The 16,943-nt window shown below is 38.8% G+C and overlaps 1 protein-coding gene across 3 annotated transcripts; it reads left to right on the top strand.

Moving 5' to 3' along the window:
- Positions 1-9,210: 9,210 nt before the first annotated feature.
- si:dkey-193c22.1 (alpha/beta hydrolase) lies at positions 9,211-16,827 on the top strand. 3 transcript variants are annotated; one of them, XM_026343122.1, is made up of 9 exons: positions 9,211-9,261; positions 9,829-9,877; positions 9,972-10,121; positions 10,235-10,355; positions 10,560-10,772; positions 10,967-11,050; positions 15,575-15,716; positions 15,895-16,057; positions 16,206-16,826. In XM_026343122.1, coding segments are annotated over exons 2-9 (1,143 nt in total). In that variant the 5' UTR covers positions 9,211-9,261; positions 9,829-9,875; the 3' UTR covers positions 16,474-16,826. The 3 variants fall into 3 exon arrangements, with proteins under 3 accessions (XP_026198907.1, XP_026198908.1, XP_026198910.1); XM_026343123.1 differs by lacking the exon at positions 9,211-9,261 and adding an exon at positions 9,317-9,574; XM_026343125.1 differs by lacking the exons at positions 9,211-9,261; positions 9,829-9,877 and having other exon boundaries at positions 10,021-10,121; positions 10,235-10,338; positions 16,206-16,827.
- Positions 16,828-16,943: the final 116 nt, after the last annotated feature.

Raw genomic sequence — 16,943 nt, 5'->3', positions numbered from 1 at the left:
TCTTGCAGTTATTCACAACAACTTTGAATACTAGGTTTGGGTGCCCGACCACAGAATAAAACCACACGAGGCTTCCTGTCACACTCCCTGTTTTTCACTATCACACTTTTTCACATGCTGTAGGCATTTTGAAAGTAATTTTTCAGTGAGTATAGTATAACGGCAGCATGAAGGCAGTTCGACTGCTGGAAAATGGCAGGCCTACCGCATAAAACAACTGCTGGAATGCAATAAACACTGCAGACTGACTGTGGAAGGAAAGTAATTTTGTTAGTGGTGACCTTTAGCAGGCACAGTTTTATACTAGAATGGATTCACTGTAGGTTTACAGTGTTTAGAAAGAATGATTGAAATGCAGTGACAGTTTGGAAATTTAACAAATGGGAGTGGAAAGGTGGCTGACACACAGGTACACTATAGAGTAAGGTAATAACTGACAGGTGATGTTAAATCAAAGCATGAGCGACAGGTGAGTAGGGTGGAGCAAGATCAGGTGATGAGCTGATGAGGTGTAATAACAGGAAGTGATGCAATGTGTGTGTCAGTGGCCGTCAGTGACTTCCAAGTGACGCTGCCAAGAGAAGGCAAAATATTTTTCTAAAGGTTTAATACAGGATTAACATTATCGCAGCCTTCCCATCACCATATATTTCATATATAAGGACCTATGCACCGACAGTTTTCAATTCTACCTGATAGTTCTGTGGGCAAACGCTCATGAATAAAGGCCTGATTTGGGGGATGAAGGTGCCACAGAACTGAGATGAATGAATTACAATGTCCAGACTGGACTATTGTAATTCATTATTAATAGGATGTCCCAATAACTCATTAAAGAGCCTCCAGTTAATCCAAAATGCTGCAGCCAGAGTTCTGACTGGAATTAGCAAGAGAGATCATATTTCTCCAACGTTAGCTTCTCTCCATTGGCTCCCTGTTAAATCCAGAATTGAATTTAAAATTCTTCTCCTAACTTATAAATCCCTTAATAATCAGGCTCCATCTTATCTTAAAGACCTCATAGTTCCTTATCTTCCAAGCAGAACTCTCCGTTCTCAGTTTGCAGGTTTACTTGTGGTTCCTAGAGTTTCCAAATGTAGAATGGGAGGCAGAGCCTTTAGCTATCAAGCCCCTCTCCTGTGGAACCAGCTCCCAGTTCAGGTTCTGGAGGCAGACACCGTCTCTACATTTAAGACTAGACTTAAAACTTTCCTTTTTTATAAAGCTTATAGTTAGAGATGGATCAGGTGACTCTGAACCATCTCTTAGTTATGCTGATATAGGTTATTCTGCTGGGGGACCTCTACTGATACACTGAGCTCCTCTCCTCTCTCCTTTCTCCTGTATCAATGCAAATGCCACCATTGCATGTCATTAACTTTGTGTCTTCTCTCTCTTTTAGTTGTGTTTCCTCCTCTCTCTGTACTTTTCTGCAGGTATCCTCAGCCTGGAGCTGTACATCTCCAGAATCCAGTTCATCTGCCCAATGTTCTTGATGCTTGTTGTTGTCTTTATTGCCTGCTGTTCTTTTCTCTCTTCTCTTTCCACTCACCCCAACCGGTCAAGGCAGATGGCCGCCCACTATGAGCCTGGTTCTGCTGGAGGTTTCTTCCTCTAAAGGGAGTTTTTCCTCTCCACTGTTGCCTAAAGCTTGCTCAAATGGGATTGTTGGGTTTTCTCTATAATTTTTTGTATAAATATTTTCTGTAAGGTCTTAAACCTTACACTGTAAAGTGCCTTGAGATAACTTCTGTTGTAAATTGGCGCTATACAAATAAAATTGAATTGAATTGAATATGTTGGTAGCCTAAATTTTAGTATGAGTTTGTATTCAGCCCTCCCACCGTGTACTTTATTGGCCGACATAGGTTGCTATCAGGAAAATAGGTTTAATCAGTTTATTGAAAACATATATTGGCGCCATTGATTCTTGTCTCCTGTGGGTAAATTGTTTTTCTGTGAAACACTTTGCTTTTTTCTGATATGTTGTACACAACACAACTGTTATGGTCTTTAGTTGCATATTGTTTCCAGTCAACTCCTACTTACATGTACAACGCCAACAAGGTTTCAGTCATATGCAAACCTATGACAGATTGTTTCAAGGATGTGAAATTTCACTTTCCAGTCTCTTCTTCCTTTGACATTTTGAAAAGAAACAGACTTTTTCTCAAGTTTCTGTTCTTTTTTTTTTTTTTACTGAAGTGTCAAAATAAGAAGTTGCCATTTACCACTATAGACATGGCATCATAAAGTGACGAGTGTCAGATTCTATCTTTGACGCAGCCTTTGGCCTTTAAATACATGTTAACTGTTTTAAACACTGTCATATGAGGGCATCACACTGGTCTTAACACATCAAAGGCAGCTACTCCTGTGAGAAAAAAGATGCTATTAATGGAGTCATACAGTAGATCTCATTCTACATTTACGTTTTTAGGCCTTTAGGTGACACACAGCCAAAACAACTTACAATAGGATGGCACATGAGGGTCAGTGTGTCTGATCTGAGTAAAAGCTAAATCATAACTTTTTCCTCTTAATGGTGGCCTTTTATGACATCAGCTTGTCAGGTTCAGCTCTGCGTGGTCAAACGCTGATCAATTAATTTCTTCAGAACTTAGGAAACACAAATTATATTCATTATCAGGTCAGAAGGCAGAACGTGTGTCACCGTCTTTTATAAATGTGATGAGTCGATCACCCTGCTTGTCCTGACCACTTTACCCACCTCACACTGACCTAAGTACCTTTGGCAGACACCATGTAGCTGTGTAGCTTCATTTTATTACTGAGATAAGAAGAAGGAGGTTGAGCACTGTTTCTACATCACTGACATTCTTTCTTATTCTGTGGAATTAGATTATCTGCTTTGGAAAGTATGTAGAGTTCTTTAAAACTGTAACCATGTACACCATTATCTAACTGACCAGATGGCTCAGCCTTTATTTTATCCACTACATTTCAGACCGGTGCTTTGTGAACCTGATGAACTCTTATTTTCTCACTACTTGCACTCTACGTAAACTGACCCAGTGTTATTTCTAGAAATATCTGCACTGCTCATTTTAAACTCAGTATCCACACCTTATGTTAAAAATAATACAAACGTATTGAGATGCTTAGAAACAGTTGGAAACAGAGCATTTGTATTTGGATAATAAAACCTGAATACCCTTTGACAGGTCTATTTTAAGTATCATAAGTAAAGTAAGTATATAAGTATATCATAATGCTCACAATGAACAGTACGTTGAATCAGCTGCAACCTGATCCATAACAATAACAAAGCAAAAGGTTCTCAAATGTTCTACGCACTTGAGGGAAAACGTAGTGTCCAATGTGACGTTAAAGATGCTGAAAAGTGACAGTGACGCTCAGTTCAAGGTCTTGTGTAAATGTCCCTTTTTTTTTATCCCTATAAAATTAAAAAATTCCAAAGCCATGAGAAACTTTTAGAAAATGTGTCACAATGTGTTTACAGTCCTGATTGAGTAATTATCTGTGTTTTAAGGTTGTGCAATGCTGTTTTGTAAGACTGGGTTAGGTGTTAATCTCCACCTACAAGTAAAAAACCCAGTTTTTGTTGCAAGGACATCATTTCTGTCTGTGTGGATGAAAGGGGACTGAATGAACCCTGGAACAGTAACTGAACAAATAAAATTGTATTGAAGCCTCTCATGACCATAAACAATCACTCCTGGTATTTTAAAAATGTGGCCACAAGTTGCACTATTGTTTAAAGGAGGCATGTTTGCCTTCTAGAAAACTTTATCTCAGTAGCTGAGCAAATAGTGCTTAAACAACTTCATGAATGTAGAACAGTGAAATAAATGCACAGTTGTGTTCCTCTGTCTGGACCACGATGCAGAATGAGTTACAAGATCCTCAATACCTGTATCTGAAGCCACATGAGCCCATTTTATATATGTTCATCATGGTGTCAACCCTCTGTTGATTTAACACAGAATTGATTTATTCAAGATTAATAAATCAGTCCTCAAACTGAGTTCAGAAAACCAAATGAATCTGGATAATAATGAACTGGATTATTTTGAGCCTGAAATATTTGAGCCCTATTTGTAGAACAGACCCCCGTTGTTGTTGGATTTAGCCTGCTTACCAGCGCTCCTTGTCATGTTTTCTGAATATTTACCAAGAAAACATTGTTTCAACATGCCCTGATTTGCCCTTGAGTTCTAGATTTGAACGCAATTAACATAAAAATTGCAAAATATGCATAAGTTTTATCACAATATTATCCATGATACAGCTAATTAGAAATGAAATGTTCATTTTCCTTCTCTATCCTTATCTTTGGGTTGTGACGTTCCCATTAGCCTGTCCTGTAATTGTACTTGTATTTGTGTTTTGTGCTAATTAGCAAATATTAGCATCCAAACACACTAACCTGTACATTAACAACAGTATGTTAACTGAAAACCACCAACACCAAAGTTTGAAACATCAAGCTCAATTTTAGAAAACGTCTGCTTATCTGTTTGGTAAAGCTGTGAGTTTGGTGCTTTATTTCTAATGATTTGTGTGTGTGTGTGTGTGTGTGTGTGTGTGTGTGTGTGTGTGTGTGTGTGTGCTTTCCATGGACTAATGTAGCAGACAACACTGCAAAATAAAGATTTCCACTAAGAAATTACAATTTAATCAACTCTATTTTGATCAATGTGAAACATTCGTTAGTTGAATGCAGGGACAAAGTGAGGCTTCGCTCTCTCCCAAATGTCAGCATTGCTGAGGCAGAGCTGAGTTTCTGAGGTGTCTGTGCTGTCTGTCCGTGTTAGCCTTTTCAGTGAGCTCTCCCCAGTGATGCACATCAAAGAGCACAGTGCCAGACGTTAAGTCACTTTGTTCCCATGGGCTTTTGTAAAGAATCTAGACACTGGACAAAGAGCCATGTCCAGTATGAAATAATTCAGTATGAAGCAGTTTGGAGGCCAAGCCGCCCGCAATAGTTTAGTGAAGGTTGTTCTTGTATTTATGCTGGAATTACACACTGACATTTATTTGCAAAGAATCTATAAAATACATGAACCTCAGTTTGAAAAAGAATATTTCTGTATGCCAGCTCAACAGTATTTGACACTGGTACAAGCTGTGGAAAGAATGTCTTAAATCCAAGCTAAGGGCACTGCACACAAAGAACAGAAAAGCAAACACAGGGTGGTGAATTAAAACATACAGACTATGGCGATCTCGTATTACTGTTAAAACTGGTGTGTGGATGAGATTTTGTGAGTATCTTTAAACAAAGAAATCACACTAAAACGTGGTTAAAAACACGTGGCGGAGCTGGATCCAAACCTAGTGTGCACAAAGGAAGACGTGGGGGCACTATGGACAGGTCACCAAGAGGGCTTAAAAAGACCGAATGACAAACAGATCTCATTCACACTGGCAAACTAGAGTGTCCAGTTTATAAAGATATAGAGAAAACATGCAAGCACAGACTCAGTGTTATAAACGTTCCCTAACAGGGAAGTTTAAACAACGTTGTGAAGATAACGGGGCATTAAAAGGATATCTTCTGTAATGTTTTATTAGAACAATAACGCAGCTTTTGGTCAGTCCGAACTTATCAGGTATTAACCTCTGTGTTGGCAGCAAAAACAATCTGACAACTAGATACACAAGAAGTGGTTTCTTGGCTGCCGACCGGTCCTGCTCACGTTTTTTCGGACTATAGCAGGATCAACTTGGCATCTGGATGAAGCTGCCAAATGCTGAGCCAGGCCCTTGCTGAACGTGCATAATTTAGCATGCTTGTAAAAAGTTTGTCTGTCATGCAGCCACTAAAAAATGAGCACAGCCGATGTATTGAACATAATTAAATAATTATGAAAAGAAATTGTCCATGAAAAAAGTTCCTGTGGCGCTACAACACAGGTTGATATAAGACAACTACAATTAACTCTTCTTGGTCTCATTTGAAATCAGAGTAACTAAAGTAAAAGAAACAATAGATGTCAAACCAAACCAGACTAACGTATCATGCACATCAGAAGTGTTATATTCTGCACTCAGTATGTGCTGTGGTGCAGGGTTGTTATTTTGTGGATGCGTGTTTGTTCACTCTCTTTGCTCTTTAAGGTGATCAGTCATGTTCGTCGTGAGGACTGCACGGTGGAGAAACGCTCTCACCTTCTGTTGACTCAGTAAACGCTAGAAAGAGACGTGACGCACTGAAACTTGACTCCTTGAACTATATAAAGATGAAACTGTTGCAGCAAGGTACCACTCAACCCCCTCAGCCTGTACATGCACGCACACACACACGTGCACACCTACTTAAACAGCTTGGTCAGTTTCCCCATCAACTACCATATTTTGCCAAACCTCTTCACATTTTTCTAAAGAATGCACTCTTGAGCATCCTGCTCGAGTTGTTAGCATTCATCTGGTGCACCTGACAAGAATGGTTGTTCTGTTTTTCTCTAATCAATCAGAGGCCCCCCTGAAAAAAAAAACAAAAAAAAAACCGCATCGCCCTTTCACCACCAGCACCTATGTCTTCACTGCTCTTCTGGCGTCTGCGGGACTCCGGGTGTGATTCCGGGCACTGGGATACCTAGAAAGTGGGCTTTGTGGTCAGTGCCAGTTTCCATGGTTCCCCCCTATCAAAGAGAGGTTCTTTCGAGGCCTGGTGCATTTGTGAAGACCCCGTGAAAAGATGGCTCTGTGTCCTGAGGTCCCAGGCCCAGCGAGGGCAGAATTCCTCTGTGACGCTGGCTGAGTTGGAGTTGTGCAGCACAGCGGATGGAGGAGCAGAGGGGAGAGGAAGCACAGAAGCAGCATGTGTGGGTCCTGGCTCATGGCCAGTTGGGGAGCTTGGGGACTGGGTCACATTAGGGGTTCACAGGAGGAAAGTAATCAGGCCAGTGTGTACATATTTACACCAGCAAACACATACAAATGGAAAGACACACGCAGGCATCTGTATAAACCCAAACACTTATAAAATTATAAATTATAATTTATCAGCACCTGTGTTCACCGAGCTGGACAAACAACCTGCCTGTTTGCATCATTTGAAGTGTTATAAATCGCACACAAAAATCTTCTTACAGCATAAAATAATTTAAATTAAAAGTCTCTCATTCAGTGTAGTTTACATATTTTAATATTGTTTCGGTGAAGATTATATATGACTCATCACTCTGAAGCACTGTATCGACACTCCCTCTGTGCTTTTTTCCTTTTGGTCACAGACCATGGACTATGTACACACAAAGTAGGAATCCTGTGTTTAACATGAAACACCTACAATGACTCATTGGAAGGAGAGGAGGATGAGACAAGCCAGATTATCCAGTGCCTGTTACAAAACATGGCTGTACATCAGTCTCTAGCTGTAGCAGTGTCTCAGCTTCTTGCGGTGACTGGGACGTGTGGCTGAACTTCTTTTTAGAACAGCAACAGACTACAAAACCACAATTGTCCTGGGACTGAATGATCTGTTTTCAAAGGCACTACCAGTACCACCAGCCTTTCCGGTTAACTGAGCTCTGCTTTTGTCAGATTAATGAGCTGCTCACACCTTGTAATGTTACAGGAACAATATTGTTGTCTTGCCATTGGTGAAATTCTTTTCACTTGAAATATAGTGTAACTGGTATATTTCTGTACATCAAGTACTCCCTAATTATCAGATTAAATGATAACTATGACTTTTTACATCATGAAACCTCAGGGTCCTCATGGCTGGATTGATGATAGAGGCAGAGAAAAAGGCTTGTAGGAGTTATAGTGAGGCCACAAACCAAAAACATTGATGGAAATGTTTACGTGCATGATAAAAGCCTTTTTGTCTGAAATATCTGACCTAATTTTTTTTTTAAATGTACAGGAACACAGAGTTGGCATCCTCTAGCAGGATCAGAGTGCTGCTACAGAGCAGCATCACTGCAGCGCAGCTGGCAGTGACTGCATCTTGCTTTGGGACATGTTAGTGGGACAGTAGCACAGTATGATGGTTCACTGTGTGCACTGTGCATCATTTTAGGAATCACTCAGATCTGTTCCGAAAGGCACAGACAGCCAAAATATTATCATTGTGACATCTTGTCATGATATTCAGCTTTTTTAGTTTTGTGTGCTGAACAAGGTTGTTTTACAAACTACGTATTCCTATTGTTTCACGTTTACAAAAGATGCTTCTACTATTAACTACTTCCACAATAAGAACAGTTTTTCATAAGACCATTAGACTCTTTTACACCTCCACAGAATACAGGCTTTGTGCACGCAAAATGTTATTATCTTAATTCCAGTGTGCATACAATAATAGTTAATCCCATGCGGATAATTAATTCCTCACCAGACATGGGGAAATACTGTGATTCTTTGCCACAGTGTTCATAACGGGCTGACTCAGCTCATGATGCCAGCTTAATGCCTGACTTTGCACTCACTGAACAGCTCCATTTCCACTGTGGCTTCTGAAGCAGCACCTGGGACTCCCCACATGGCAGATAGCAGAACAACCACACACTCACTCGGGGCCGAAGGCTCCGCTCTGTGGGGCCAAACATAACAATAACCCTCAAGCTGTTCTGGCCAATGAAACCTCTGTCCAGAACCTCAGTGAATTTACAGAGAATGATTTAGTGTCAGGTCTGCCTTAACACAGCGCAGAGGTGTAGAAGTAGTCTGTGTACCAGGGGAAACCAGACATAACAATTATCATAATGTCATAATTGCTTATAATGCCATAATCCCATATTAAAACATGCAGTCTCATAGAGTTTTACCAATTATCTGCTCATCACAAATACTTAAATCTATTCAGTCATTTTTAAAAGCATATCATAAAACAGCAGCAACGGTTTTCTTTAAAATCAAAACAATATGAAAATACAAATGACCTTGCAGAGACAAGACTTAAACTTGATGTACAGGAGTTAAAAGGCTTAAATTGGCAGAACCATGCTCTTAAAATATTTTCTGACATTTCGATCAGCAGAGCAGAGTCTGACTCTCACACGATAAAAATCCGTCTTCTCCTGGCGATACATAACCAATGCCAAGCGCTTGATAAGAACCTAATTCCTAATCGAATAAGAAAGCGGAGTGACGTTCATCTGCAAATCCTAATTTACAGTATTTTATTATTATTAGGTATGATACGGCTGGCGACACACCGGAAGTAGTTAGAAACCAAAACGGAAGTTAATGGCACTTAACTCTCACACTATCATTCATCTTTGTACGCTGGTTTTCAGAGGACTGTGACAACACTGCACTGAGGTTGTTTTCATTTACACAAGGAATATTGCTCATCACATATTGTATTAATGTTAGGTTATGTTTTTTGGTGTTTTTACATTGGCAATCGCGGTTTTCTTGGCGTACCTGATGTTTGGCAAAGTAACGTTAGTTACCTTAAAGAGGAAGCTAGCGTTAGCCAAGCTACAAACATGTAGCTAGCGTTGAAGTTAACGTCAACTAAGAAAACTTTAGCCGTGATGCTAGCTCTAATTCAGCGTTTGTCCTGTTTGTACAGTGTGTTGACGTTTAGTAACTGTTTCTAGTTTAGCTTTCTATCTATACCAAAAAGCAGGTGAGAACACACTTAACACTGAGACATTTTATTAAATGTGTTGATGCTATAAGCTTTATCGGTGTTATGGTGTTAAGATCCACAAGAGGGCGCCCGGAAATCACGGATTCAACGTTATGTCTCTTTATAATAAACATAGATCAGCAAAATAAGTAAATTCTCTGTAATTATAAATGAACGAATACTTAAATAGTTAACCTTATCAAATTTGTAACGTTTAGAAGTTACTAATAAATCTGCTGCACATTTTTCAGACATCTACCTGATGAACTAAAGTGTCGACGACAGACAGAAGCTCAACATGTAAGAGCATCTTAAATACAACTTCATGAAAATCACTGAGTGACATTATCCTTGCTTGATTGTTTATATAGATGTATTTATTAAACTCCTGAAGGTCAGGCATAAAATACCACATGTCAGTGCCTGTTGCAGTGGGTGTCCTGCTGGTGGGTCTTCCCTACTCCATCTCTATAGCTGTCCAGTGGGTTTATGGCTGGCCCAATAATCCTGGATATAAGAAGTATATAGAAGCACTAAAACCAAGGTAACGTGACAAGTATTATGTAAAATACTAGGCCTGTTCTGTGTCCATCTAAATCGGTAGTGTATTATTTACTAATTATTAATCCAGTTTTTTATGTTTTGCCTGTTCATCAGACGGATTTACTGTTTGACCAGAGCTGTCCTCGAAACTCTCAAATATCTGCAATATGGAAGACTTTACTTTCAGTGGAAGTCATGGTACAAGAACAACAGAAACCGTAAGCAATTTATGAAGGTGTGTTAAGGACGAGGAAGCTTATTTTTCCCTCCCACATTTCTTAACATTATAAGGACCAGACATTTCTGTTTATCAAAAATAAAATAACACTGTTTGTCTCAGATTTCATCACTTGAATCAATGTTATACCTAAACATCTGTATAGCAATACTAAAAACTTTGTCAACAGTTCACAGTTTTGTCTGTGTGTGCATTTTAAAGGGCATCACATTTGGCCGCCGAAGCAACAAGCTGGACTTGTACCATCCTCCAAATGTAGACAGGACTGAAGATGCGATTGCGCCACTGGTAGTTTTCATATATGGAGGTGCCTGGGGCTCTGGAGACAGATCCATGTACTGTTTGCTGGCCAAGCAGATGGCTGAGGAACTGAAGGCAACTGTCATTTGTCCCGATTACTGCATCTATCCAAAGGTACTAGTTTAAGAACCACACACTGTAGTCCTAATGGCATTGAAATTGATGCTTTTAATATCACATATGTAGAGTATGTATAACTAAAGTAATACTTATTATAACTGTGTGAACTTAAGAAAGTAATATAAATATAATTAGTTTAGTTTTTACTATGTTTTCTGTACTGACTGCTGGTTTGGTCTGATTACCAGGGAAATGTTTTAGGGATGGTCCAAGATATTGCTGACTGCTTGGTTTGGGCCCAACAAAGTGGACAGAAGCTCAACTTTGACAAAGTAAGAAATATATTAAATTATTTTCTGGAAATGAAAGAAAAAAAAAACTCAATTACAATAGCAAGACAGTTAATTTATGATAAACCCTGAAAAGAAGCAAAACCTTTAACGATTCTTTGAAATTCTTCTTCTTTCGTCCATCATGGGTGCATGCTCTCCTTTTGCTTTAACCCTCGAGGCACCTTTAAAATTAACCTACACTTTTTACCTTCGGGACCCCAAACGGGCCCTCTCATAAAAGTGAAATAAAAATGCGATATATCAATATTTTTTTTCACTTTCACCACATCAGATCTCTTCAACAGCTTCAGACCTATCCATATATATAAAGGTTTTTATTATTTTTATATGTTTTTTAGGTTTTTATGCCCTTTTTGTCATGAGAACCCCCGATTTTTCAACAGGCAAAAACGCAAAACATGCAGTATTTACCAAAAATAAGATACAAAGTGAAATATTCCAAATGAGGGTATTAGAGCCTTGACTAAGTGAATATTTGATAACAACTTTGATTTTGATGCATTATTATTTTTGGAGCAATATGAGTTTATTCAAAAAACTTACACCTTTTAACTTCGGGACCCGAAACGGGCCCTCTCATAAAAGTGAAATAAAAATGCGATATATCAATATTTTTTTTCACTTTCACCACATCAGATCTCTTCAACAGCTTCAGACCTATCCATATATATAAAGGTTTTTATTATTTTTATATGTTTTTTAGGTTTTTATGCCCTTTTTGTCATGAGAACCCCCGATTTTTCAACAGGCAAAAACGCAAAACATGCAGTATTTACCAAAAATAAGATACAAAGTGAAATATTCCAAATGAGGGTATTAGAGCCTTGACTAAGTGAATATTTGATAACAACTTTGATTTTGATGCATTATTATTTTTGGAGCAATATGAGTTTATTCAAAAAACTTACACCTTTTAACTTCGGGACCCGAAACGGGCCCTCTCATAAAAGTGAAATAAAAATGTTATGTATCAATATTTTTTTTCACTTTCACCACATCAGATCTCTTCAACAGCTTCAGACCTATCCATATATATAAGGTTTTTATGATTTTTATATGTTCTTTTAGGTTTTTATGCCCTTTTTATCATGAGAACCCCCGATTTTTCAACAGGCAAAAACACAAAACATGCAGTATTTACTAAAAATAAGATGCAAAGTGAAATATTCGAAATGAGGGTATTAGAGCCTTGACTAAGACAATATTTGATAACAACTTTGATTTTGATGCATTATTATTTTTAGAGCAATATGAGTTTATTCAAAAAACTTACACCTTTTAACTTCGGGACCCCAAACGGGCCCTCTCATAAAAGTGAAATAAAAATGTTATGCATCAATATTTTTTTTCACTTTCACCACATCAGATCTCTTCAACAGCTTCAGACCTATCCATATATATAAAGTTTTTTATTATTTTTATATGTTTTTTAGGTTTTTATGCCCTTTTTGTAATGAGAACCCCCGATTTTTCAACAGGCAAAAACACAAAACATGCAGTATTTACCAAAAATAAGATGCAAAGTGAAATATTCGAAATGAGGGTATTAGAGCCTTGACTAAGACAATATTTGATAACAACTTTGCTTTTGATGCATTATTATTTTTGGAGCAATATGAGTTTATTCAAAAAACTTACACCTTTTAACTTCGGGACCCCAAACGGGCCCTCTCATAAAAGTGAAATAAAAATGTGATATATCAATATTTTTTTTCACTTTCACCACATCAGATCTCTTCAACAGCTTCAGACCTATCCATATATATAAGGTTTTTATGATTTTTTATTTGTTCTTTTAGGTTTTTATGCCCTTTTTGTCATGAGAACCCTCAATTTTTCAAAAGGCAAAAACACAAAACATGCAGTATTTACCAAAAATAAGATGCAAAGTGAAATATTCAGGATGAGGGTACTAGAGCCTTGACTATGTCAATAATTGATAACAACTTTGATTTTGATGCATTATTATTTTTGCAGCAATAAGAGTTTATGTACAAAATTTAGACCTTTTATCTCCGGGTCCAAAATGGGCACTCTCATAAAACTGAAATAAAAGTGTTATTTAGAAATCTTTTTTTTTTTCAGTTTTACCACATTAGATCTCTTCAACAGCTTCAGACTTATCCATATATATAAGGTTTTTATCAGTTTTATATGTTTTTTTTAGTGTTATCCCCTTTTTGTCATAAGCACAGGAGAGAAAAACTCCTATGCAATATTTACCAATTTGTTATTTTCTGTCAAAAGATGTTTTGTTTTGTCATGTGTGTCTGTGTGTTTGCAATGCATGTTGATGCATAAACCACAGATCCCTGTGAGGTGAATTTAGCATGCATGCATTCCACGTTTGGTGCACTGGTTCCACACCCTTCTGCACTGTGTGCACAACACACACTGCTTCTGCTTTCTTGAGGTCCCTGGCTGTAGCTTCTCCTCCTCCTCTTCTTTCTCCACATGACCATGGTCCTGGCACCAGGCTTGTCAGACCAGTCTGTCTGCAGACAGTCCTCTGTGCAAATGCCTCCTCTTTGCCATGGCCGGGGCAATGAGAGCTCTGTCAACCGACTCTAAGAAGAGATGCCAGCTGCAGCACTTCATGCTGTTCCAGCATGGGTCCACAGAAGTGAGCAGGACATAGGCATTGTAACATGACATGTCCATCATGTCATATTCCTAGATATACTTGAAACCTGCACGCATATGAGGTCTGCATGCAGGCAGACAACATCTTCAGCCCATAATATCTTCAGACAACCTCTTCAACCCATAATTTCCAGGTTTGGAGGGCACATACTCTCAAATGCAGTCTCAGGGCCGCTGATCCTGACAAATGCAAAGTATAAGTCCATCCTGGGGTCAAGATGGGAGGGGGAAAGAATGTCAGGGGCTCTTCATGTGTGGCAGACCAAAGGATTTCCCCTTTTTTTGATCTCTATTGAGATATTACCACTTTCTCTTCCTCCTCCCCAGAGTTGAAGGTCACCTAGTTGCCTAGCAGGAGTTCCACCTCTCATCTCTCCTGACTCTCGGTTGACTTTTCACTGCTGGTAACTTGCTCCTCACTCTCCTCAGAGGACTGCAAGTCTGCAGCAGGGGCCTCGCCTAGTTTCATTCTTCCCCTGATGGCTGTCTTCAGGACATATGACCAGCCAGACAAGGCTGCAAACTATTCTCCCTGCATGTTTATGCAGGTGCATGTCTGTGTTTACTACACATCCAATAGGAGAGACGAGGCTCTCTCTTGATAAAGTAACGACAAAGCCCAATTGGCCTTTGATGACACACACACACACACACACACACACAAACACACACACACACACACACACAAAATGTATTCTCAATCACTTTCACTCTGTTTTATAAACTGAGCCCATTGGGCCTTTGATGACTGAAATTTCACATGCGGACACAGTAACTCTCTCTCACACACACACACACACTCACACACACACACATAAAAAATAAATTTTCACCCACATTCACACTACTCTTTTACATCAGTCCCACACACCAAGACCATTTTTGTGGTGCTCAGATTTCTTATTGCCATGCATTTTGGTAACGTAAGAGAACCAGTCCTCGATCGAAACCTTATGTGATAAAACCCTGCTGACCCTGGTGGTTTTGGGGGGATCATGAACCGTAAAACCTTTTTTCCCTGTATTTTGAAGGTAGAGGCTTAGATTTATTTGGTATTAATGGGAAAAGAATGATAATAGGTCAGGATTACAGTATATCAAAAATATGTCGTTATAATGGAAGTCAATGGGACCAAAACGGGTCCCGAGGGTAAAGAGTGTATGCATTTTGCATATCTCCTATTCTATACACCTTGTAATAGAGGGGAATTGGAATTTTAAAATTTAGAATAAAAGAAAAATCCTGGGGAAATTTCATACAGATAGCCTTTGAATTGACTGAGATATTGAAAAATGAAAAACCAAAATCAGCAGAATGTACACGTTTGGTACCCCAAGGTGCCTCGAGGGTTAAATGTTGTTAAAATGTGTGTTTGTTAGCATTTTAGTTTAGAATTAGTTGTCCTTACATTTTTCTTGTATCTGTTGGTTTGGTCCAGTCACTGTTAAACAGAAAAGCTCATTAAATGGTTTTGTAGCAAAATCATTGAAACTCCATTAAGCAGCCTATGTGACCTCCATAGGAAGCAGCTGCTGAACAAGGTAGAGTCGATCCTGTCAGACAGCTCCCTGTACATCCATGTGCTGCCTTCTGGTTCTCTCTTTAGCAGTCACAAACCAGAACCAACAGATACAAACACTCTTTTCTACAATCAGCTATCAGTAAGGTGAACTCAGAGAGAAGATGGTGATGAAAGTGCCCCCCACCACCTCACATCCACTATGTACTTTATGTTAACTGTGTCTGTCTTCTCTGTGTCATGCTGCTGTGCGGCTACAAAATAATTGCCCCCTGGGCACAATAGTTATTGATTGATTGATATTTACATAGACATACTGTCCTGTTTCTTATCTCTTTTAGGACAACATTGTGTTAATTGGACATTCGGCAGGTGCACATTTGTGTGCACTGACCACACTATTCCTCATTGATACAAGAGATGAGCTTTTCATAGAGACCACCAAGCAGAGAGACATCACGCGTGCAATAAGAGGAGTTATTGGTAAGGATCGCTGTACGCTGTATCATTAAGATCCAGCCACGGATGCAGTCATGTTTAATGCTAAAGAAAAATCTGTTATAGTAAATGTGCGAACAAAAATAATTCTAGGCTTCTGAATTTTTGCTCATTTTATTGCCTGAATTATGTGCCACTGGGTTAGTTTGTCGTATTTCCACAGGTCTAAGCGGTGTGTACAACATCATGGACCATTATGAGCATGAGCAGACCCGGGCAGTTGAATACGTCTCGAGCATGCACAAAGCCATGAATGGAATAGAAAACTTTGCATACTACTCTCCAACACACTTCCTGAACAAGATCAACCAGGACAAACTGAACAGGTGAGACAACAATGGTATTTCTGAAAATCTGTTGCATCTCTGAATAAAAATGCTGCTATGAACAAAACATTTTTTAATGTATCCAGCATGTATTTGAAATACAAACATGTTAACAGTTCTGGCAATCCTGTCTTTTTCTTTCTGTCAGAGTGCCTCCATTCACTTTGCTCCATGGAACCAATGACATTATCGTTCCTGTTGAGTCTTCCACAAAGTTCTCTGAGCTTCTCAACGCGCTGTCTGTGAAGGTTTCGCTCTTTCTGCTTCCTAGAGTTGACCACACTGAGATGGTCACTGACCTCATGGCACCAGACAGGCGCTTCTACCACCCAATTTACAGCTGTATTAAAACAGAGTACAGAAAACTTCTGGGACAACCTGCTGACTTCCCACAACATCATCAATCATCAGAATAACGTGTCTTCATCAGTAATATCTACTGATATTCCCATTCACTTTGTTCCATTCCATAATAATGATTTAAAGTGTAGTGATTGTAAGTGAAGTGATCAGAGTGCAATATTTCATCTAATGTTCCAGTTTACTTGTCCGATAATCAAAGGCAAATCATAAGGCAGTGATAATATAATGAAACTACATTGAAGCACTTTAATGTACACACTGTCTTGTTTTGAATAACTATTTATTGACCATGAGTGTAGACATTAAAAGATTGCATAAAACATTTTCCTTTAAATGCCTTTGCTTCTCTCAGACACACATTGTCACCAATTTCTTAACGTGTACAATCAGAAACAGTCTAAATAGAACACAATATGAAAAAAAAATCTAATTTCTGGTATATGTACAAATTTACATGTAATCCATGGAGATACAGTGTTCATGACATACTACATGCCATTGATATTTACATACATACATTGGC

The sequence above is a fragment of the Anabas testudineus genome, chromosome 9, assembly GCF_900324465.2.
Source record: "Anabas testudineus chromosome 9, fAnaTes1.2, whole genome shotgun sequence".
Lineage (NCBI taxonomy): Eukaryota > Metazoa > Chordata > Actinopteri > Anabantiformes > Anabantidae > Anabas > Anabas testudineus.
Note: the sequence above shows the minus strand (reverse complement) of the source record. Positions and strands in the feature narration are given on the sequence as shown.